We start from the raw sequence: 8,232 nt of genomic DNA, 5'->3' as shown, positions 1-8,232 counted from the left end.
TGACCAGGTCCTGCACCCACCCTGACCTCACTTAGCTGCGGAGTCCTTCTCACATGTCACTGGACACCCTATTGAACATGTTTTTTCTCCAACTAAAACCACCCTTTCCCTGACAGAGCTCACCTCACATGCCCTCCTCCATGAGGCCCCTCTCCCAAGTCGTCCCAGGTGGAGGGGCAGCACTCTAGGCGTCCCAGGGTCTCTCCAGCAATTCTGAGAACTTTTTCTGGTTTCCATCTGGAACTTTCTTCATGGAGACAACGACTAGTGCAGGAATGGCAGACCACCTGGCAAACATGTAGCCATGTGCCCACCTTGTGTTAGGACAGATGTCACTGAGCATTCTGGCTCCTTTACAGACAAGCACTGAAACCGCCAGTGCTGGTCCATCCAAGGCTACAAGTGACAGGAAATGGGTTTGCCCGGCCACCTTGCTGATACAGACAGGGAGACGGAGGTTCAAAGAGGGGAACTGTCCTGCCCAAAGGCACTTCATGAGTTCTTCCTGATGTGACAGGTGGCCTCAGTGAGGAGTTCACATCCTAGCCGTGCCGATGGCAGTGAAAGGGAAGTCACTAGAAGGGACAAAATGGGACATCTGAGAAGAGGTAGATGTTGCTGATAACCATGTCAGAGTTCAGCTGGGTAACTCATGCCCTCCCAGGCCAGACTGTATGGCCGCCTTGTCCTAAATTGTTTTTGGAGTCCTGCTGCTCCTTATCCCACAGAAGGGATGAGGTGGTAGGAAAGTGCCTCTCTGACTTCCGGGAGCTAAGTAATAACCCGTGTTCTGGAATCAAGAGCATGTCCTTTGCCCTAACTGGTTTGGCGCAGTGGATAGAGCATCGGCTTGTGGACTGAAGGGTCCCAGGTTCGATTCCGGTCAAGGGCATGTACCTTGGTTGCGGGCACATCCCCAGTGGGGGTGTCCGGGAGGCAGCTGGTCGATGTTTCTCTCTCATCGATGTTTCTAACTCTCTATCCCTCTCCCTTCCTCTGTAAAAAATCAATAAAATATATATTTTTAAAAAATTCTAAAAAATAAAAAAGCATGTCCTTTCTCTTTCTGTCCACCCTGAAGGCCATGCTTCTCCTCTCCGTGCTGGTCCTACTCACACAGCCTCCAAGGTCATTGGGAGCAGAAGTGAAGACCCTTCCCCAGAAACCTTTGATTGATAACTGCACCCTGGTCACATGTAGCCCTGTGGAGAATGGCCTGCCTGGTCATGATGAACAAGATGGGAAAGAGGGCCCCTTGGGCGAGAAGAGGAATCCAGGTAGAGCTGCGACCGTGGGCTTGTCCTGGTGGGCATGGGTGGGCACTGGAATCGTAACCAACTCAGCAACTCTGGATGTTCTGCTGTGGAAGCCCTGGAAATGGAAACCCACCTCCTTGGGAAGAAGTCCCCTAGACATTCAGTCCACCTAAAGCACCTCATTACCAGTTGCCAAATGACAGGCTTCCCTGAGCCCCGAGGTGTTATTCCCCTGCCCTAGCTGTCAGGATTCCTTTCCTGGGATCTTCTGATTCCTCTCACCCCAAGAAGGAGCAAATTGTGGGTAAATGCCTGGTCTTCGGAGCCCCGTGGAACTAAGTTGCGGCACTTATAGTTGGTCATTATGGTTGAATGATTTCTGTGCAGTGTGTGAAATATTTAACTGCATTAGAGATTGGCAAAGATGAGGCTCTGTGGCCCCACACTCAGGCCTGATCAAAAGGATTTACTTAAATGCACTACGGAGAGGAGGAAAGGGAGCTCATATTTTATAACTGGACTTTTGTAGCTTTTGACCTTCACCCGTTTTTCCCACCACCCAGCTCCCATCTTAGGCAACCACCAATAATCTGATCTCCACATTTATGAGTTCAGGTTCTTTATTTTGTTTCTTAGAATCCAGATATAAGTGAGATCATATTGTATCTGTCTTAATTTGTATGACTTATGGCACTTAGCATAATTCCTTCAAGATCCATTCCTGTTGTGGCAAATGGTATGATTTTTTAAAATATATTTTATTGATTTTTTACAGAGAGGAAGGGAGAGAGATAGAGAGTTAGAAACATCAATGAGAGAGAAACATCGATCAGCTGCCTCCTGCACATCTCCCACTGGGGATGTGCCCTCAACCCAGGTACATGCCCTTGACCGGAATCGAACCCGGGACCCCTCAGTCCGCAGGCCGACGCTCTATCCACTGAGCCAAACCGGTTTCGGCATGGTATGATTTTTTTTTGTCACTAAATAATATTCCAGTGTGTGTGTGTGTGTGACATTTTTATCCATTCATCCATTATGGACACTATTAGGTTGTTTCCATCTGTTGGCTACTGTAAAAAATGTTGCAATGAACATGAGAGTAGAGATATCTTTTCAAATTAGTGTTTTATTTCCTTTGGATATAACCCAGATGTGGTATTGCTGGATCATACTTTTAAAAAAAATTATTATTATTTTTTAATATTTTTTATTCATTTTTTACAGAGATGGAGGGAGAGGGATAGAGAGGTAGAAACATTGATGAGAGAGAAACATGGATCAGCTGCCTCCTGCACACCCACTACTGGGGATGTGCCCACAAACAAGGTACATGCCCTTGACCAGAATCAAACCTGGGCCCCTTCAGTCCACAGGCCGAAGCTCTATCCACTGAGCCAAACCAGTTAGGGCTAAATTATTTTTTTAATGTCTTAAGGAAACTGCATATTGGTCCCCATAGTGGCTGCACCAATTTACAATCCCACCAACAGTGCATTGGGGTTCTTCTTCTCCGCATCCTCACCAACACTTGACATCTTTTGTGTTTTTCATAGTCGCCATTCTAGGGGGGGTGAGATGATATCTCGTGGGTTTAATTTGCATTTCCCTGGTGACTCATGTCAGGGATCATTTCTGATATAAAGTTTGGTCCTAGGAAGAGGAAAGCAACGAGTCCATGGCCAAGGTAAAAGCTGGCAGATCCCCTGCTGTAAATCCTCAGCCTTGGGACAGGGAAAGTGCACTGTATGGAAATCAGACAGTTCTTGGCTTGACCCCCCATCCAGCTCTGGCAGGGCTGTTTCCTCACCTGTGAAACGGGGATGTGCACACCCGTCTCCTGGGTCACCACTGGACTGAGGAGTGTGGAGGTGGAATGTCTACACCTGCGGAACCTGAAGGAATGCAGGGCTGACCTGCAGGTGCTGCTCCTCCTAGGCCCAGGGCCAGGTTTATGCCCATTTATGGTGCTGCTACAGGTTCACCAGGAGCTAGAGAGCAAATGGGGATGCTGGATGTCCCCAAAGAGGACAATAGCTCTGCTGGAGAACCTGGACCGAAGGGAGACTCGGGGCCACGTGGTGAGCGGTGGGCGTGGACTGCAATGCCTGCCACTAGGCCATGCGGGAGGATGCACATACCCATCCCAGGAAGGAGGGTGCCCTGCGGGTGGCACTGGGTTCACACAGGGAAGGCTGTAATACTGCTGGGTGGCGTCTGTAAGATGGTGCTGTTCTCTGACCTCTATGAGTGCTCTCACCTTCTCGTACTCTCCAACTTCTAAGAAGACTCCATGCACTGACTGGCTGGTCCTTTTCCCAGGACCTCCGGGACCTGCAGGTGTGCGCGGGCCGGCTGGAAGAGAGGGTCCCTCAAGAATACAGAGGAGTGTAGAACCCCAAGGTAAACCAACCCCCAAAAGAGAGCCAGAACCCAAAGGTAGGAGGTTGGCCTGTGTAGGTCCGGAAGGGAGAGGGAGGAATGAAGTTGGCAACCCATGATGTGACCTAAGGATACTCAGCGTGCCAGTGAAGCCAGGCCATCACCACTGGCAGGCCTTGCTGTGGCCCCTGCCCCCCCCAAACCTCCACATCAGAAGTAGCCCAGACAGTGGGGTGCACAGCCCCCCAGTTCCCCTTCTCTACGTGGAGCTGGGGAAATCATCCAGCCTGCAGACACTGTCAGCAGCCTTTGTCCTAATCTGTACCTTCCTCAGGAGAAGTGGGTGCCCCAGGCGTGCAGGGCTCTGCAGGGACAAGAGGCCCCCCAGGTGTCAAAGGGGAGAAAGGTGCCCCTGGTGAGCGTGGAGACCCTGGATTTGCAGGGGCAGCTATGACAGTGGCTGTGGGCTTCCTGGGGTCCAGCTCCTTACCTCTCCCCCAGGAAACCCTGTCACTGAGCACCCTTCCCTTTGGGACCCGGACTCTGAGCCAATTCCTGACTGTGGGGGACTGGTCTTCACTGTGCCTCTCTCTCTTCTGCAGACATTGCTGCTCTGTGGCAGCAGCTAGAGGCCTTGCAGGGGCAGGTAAGACACCTGCAGGGAGCCTTCCTTCAGTATAAGAAAGGTGAGTTCCTGCACCTGGACCTGAACCTGAGCCAGTCGCCGAGGGCAGGCCCCAGGCAGGGTCTGTGTTGGGTTTGGAGTTGGCCGGGCCTGAGGCAGGCCTGGTTCTAGGATTGGGGGCTCTAGGATGCTAGTGGGCTTGGACAATGGGCTGGATCTGGGACTGGGGCAGGAACTGGGGTTAAGGATAGGGTGAGGCGGAACAGGGCAGCCACATGTTCCAGGAGCTGGAAGCAGATGCCAGGGACACGGAGCAGGGAGTAGGCCTGACACCAGCTCAGTGGGCTGGCAGCAGCATGGTCAAGGCTACCAGGCTCCAGCCCCCAACATCACAGCCACCTGTGACCTGAGCCAGATCAATGCCCCAAGCCCAGTGCAGTTCAGACCTTCCCTCCTGCCCACCTGTGCTGGTCCCTGGACACCCCACTACCCAGGATGCATTTCTTATCTCTATGGGGCTAGATGTGCAAACCCCTCAAGATGTAGCTGCCCAGGTCACAGCAGCAGCGACTCCTGACACTGTCCTGAGAGTTGGGGCTGGGATGCTGTGCTTGGGATCAAGTCTGTGAGGGTCTGACCTTGGCATGTGGCCATTGAGAGTCTCACCTGAGACAGGCCCTGGGTCCGGCAGGGGGCAGGCTGCCTCTGGGCTCTGCCAGTGCTGGGCTCTCCCGCTGCTCCCTGGGTGTTCATGGTGGAGACTCTCCCCTAACCTGGGTGCTGAGGAGTCAGAGGCTCCAGCAGCACAGCCCAGTGCCTGTGCCTGTGGGCATCTCCACCTCAGTCCCTAATTTCCCCCCCTCCTCCCCGATTTCCCCTGTCAGCTTTGAGCTCAAATCATTCAGCAAATCTCATTGATGCAAAGAGGAGTTTCTGAAGGAGGAGAGCACACAGGGGCGAGACATGGAATTAGCTCCTACCTACCTAAGGCCACTGAGTACCCACGTATCAAGGGTGAGGTTTCAAGCATTTGGTATGTCTCCCTCTCTCCACAAACATGCATGTGTGCTCACTCCCTCACATGCACACTGATGCAAACAAAGGAAAATTCATGGTATACACCTGACACACCTGTGTGTATTACACACATGCCATCACTCACCTCACGTCATGTACACCCACGAGCACACATGCATATTCACACACACCAGGTGGACCTTCAGTGCTCCCATGTGCCTTCAGATGGACACGTGGCCATATTCCTGTATGCACACACAGACCTACTCAGGTGCATGTAGTGAATGGCAGAGGAACTCCTGTCCAGGGCTGCTCTGGGTGCCCTCCTGAGCCCTTGAAGAGTCTGCCCCCTGAACGCTTGTGGAAGGGTCACAGTGAATCGGGGTGCAGCCTGGGCTCCTCACCAGCCCTTTGGGGCTAGAGCACAGCCCTCTCAGGAGCCCTGAAGGCTTCTATTCAAGAACCCAGAAGTCAAAGGGATGGAAAATGAGCCAGGCCAGCATGGCCCAGTGGTTGAGTGTCGGCCTATGAATCAGGAGATCATGGTTCGATCCCTGGTCAGGGCAGGATCCCCAGTAGGGGGTGTGTAGGAGGGAGCCAATCAGTGATTCTCTGTCATCATTGATGTTCTATCTCCCTCTCCCTCTCCATTCCTCTCTGAAATCACTAAAAATATACTAAGCCCTGACTGGTTTGGCTCAGTGGATAGAGTGTCGGCCTGTGGACTGAAAGGTCCCAGGTTGGATTCCGGTCAAGGGCGTGTACCTGGGTTGTGGGCACATCCCCAGTGGGAGGTGTGCAGGAGGCAGCTGATCGATGTTTCTCTCTCATCGATGTTTCTAACTATCTCTCTCCCTTCCTCTCTTTAAAAAATCAATAAAATAGATAAAAAAAACACACATTAAAGCACACACACTAACTCACTTAAAGGGATGGAAAATGAGATGGACTGAAAAGTGATGTTGAATGTCACACAGGTGATGCTTTTATAAATTGTATTCCCATCTTAGAGATGAGGAACTGGAGACCCCCAAAAGGAAGTGACTTTCCCTTGTCCACCTGGACAGTCATGGCCAAGGCCGGCCTGAATACCTGGCCCTCTGACTCCCAGACAGGCCTCTCTCCAGCACTGACTCTCTCCTGCCCCTGACGCCCATGCACACCTCTCAGCTGTCCTTGTCCTCTCTCCCAGATCTCTAGCCTCACCCACATGCACACCTAGAGGCCAGCACTGGGCGCACACAGTGCAGAGATTAGCACAGTGCTGCCCTCAGATGGCCCACCCTCTCCTCTTCTTTCCCACATCCACACCTGGCACGGATCTCCCTGTCAATGCCACATGCCCTGCTGTTATGCAGGGTCCACAGTGAGATCAGAGGGAGCACCATCCTTGTTTCCAGCTCTCAGAGGCTGCACGATGCCAAAGCTTCCCAGTCCCACCCAGTAACTGGGAAACCGACTCTGCCATGCAACGTGGGGTGCAATAGAAAGAGCACGTCTCAGCTCTAGTGTGAGATCAGATAAGGGTGACCCCCAACTCTGCATGTGATGGTCACATGAAGTTGAGCCTCTTACTTAACCTCTCTGAGCCCAGTGTTCTCACCTGTAACTAGACAGGCAGATCCACCTCCCAGAGCGCACCGCGGAGCCGGGGTCTCACTTTTGTCCTCCCTGGTGCTCTGATGCCCTATATGGGAGGCCTGGGGCTCTGGTTGGAGCACAAAGGTCTCAGAGCCTTGGAGCTTTGGCAGGTGCCCCCATAACCCCAACCTGACTGTGCTCTCCTCCTAGTGGAGCTCTTCCCCAACGGCCGAGGTGTTGGCCAGAAGGTCTTCAAGGCAGCAGGCTTTCTGAAAACTTTTTATGAAGCACGGCAAGTGTGCGCACAGGCCGGTGGGCAGATGCCCTCCCCACGCTCTGCAGCTGAGAACCACGCCTTGCAACTGCTGCTGGAGGCTGAGAACAAGGGTGCTGCATTCCTGAGCATGACTGACTTCAAGACGAAGGGCAGGTTCACCTACCCAGGAGGGAAGCCCCTGGTCTATTCCAACTGGGCCCCTGGGGAGCCCAACGACGAAAACGGCAATGAGCACTGTGTGGAGATCTACACCAACGGCCAGTGGAACGACAAGCCCTGTGGAGCGAAGCGCCTTGTGATCTGCGAGTTCTGAGCCCTCGGGCTGAGCGGGACAGCCGTGGTCTAGGAGCCTGGCCCAGACACCTGTGCTGCTGACATGACAAGGAAGAGCTGATGGCTCTGTGGCCGGGCTTCTGCACAGAGCTGTGGGATGAGGCCATCCAAGGGCTCCCATGGAACTCCTCTCTCAGAATAAAATACGAAACTGGCTTCACTGTCTGCTCTGTCAGAGGAAGAAGGGCCAGCTTGCTTTCCCAGTTGCAAGGGATAAAATTAGTCCCCAAAATCCAAAGGCTCCTCCTCAGCCCTCTGCCTCCTCAAACTCTCAACCCAGCTAGTCACTCCCTCCTCTGTCGCTCCCTCCTCTGTCACTCCCTCCTCTGTCACCTCCACCTCTTGCTTTGGTGTCCCCTTATGGCAGTTCCTTATCATCCTCTTTTGCTAGCCCCTCCTCCTCTGCTTGACCACTTAATGGTGACCTGCTCAAGCCTTAGCTCTCCGTTCTCTCCCCTCCTCACCCTCACTCCAGGGATGAGCTCATTCTGTTCAGGGCTCAGATCCCTGGCACCCACATTACATGCCTGCTCAGGACCTCCCGGAGCCCCGGACCCCTTGGCCAATGCCAGTTGGAGCCCCAGGGCTGGGCGGTTCCAGTGGCTGCTCCTTGTTTCAAGGCCTGAGCCCCGGAAGGTGCACAGCACCGTGGGCTGACCTGGCAGGTCATCTGCCTCCCTGGCAGGACTGTGTGGCCCAGTTCAGCAGCCTCCTCCGCATCCCTGCACACCAGGACCTCATTCTGCCCTGTCATTGTGACT

The 8,232-nt window shown here is 53.3% G+C and overlaps 1 protein-coding gene across 1 annotated transcript; it reads left to right on the top strand.

The window, feature by feature from the left end:
• The first annotated feature begins 1,084 nt into the window (after window positions 1-1,084).
• On the top strand, window positions 1,085-7,451 carry LOC102432932 (pulmonary surfactant-associated protein D-like). The gene is given in 6 exon segments (XM_023748089.1): window positions 1,085-1,277; window positions 3,236-3,337; window positions 3,579-3,695; window positions 3,973-4,119; window positions 4,157-4,324; window positions 7,072-7,451. Coding segments are annotated over 6 exon segments (1,107 nt in total).
• Window positions 7,452-8,232: the final 781 nt, after the last annotated feature.

Source organism: Myotis lucifugus, unplaced genomic scaffold, assembly GCF_000147115.1.
Source record: "Myotis lucifugus unplaced genomic scaffold, Myoluc2.0 scaffold_1136, whole genome shotgun sequence".
NCBI lineage: Eukaryota > Metazoa > Chordata > Mammalia > Chiroptera > Vespertilionidae > Myotis > Myotis lucifugus.
The sequence above is the reverse complement of the archived record's forward strand: the minus strand, read 5'-3'. Positions and strand labels throughout refer to the sequence as shown.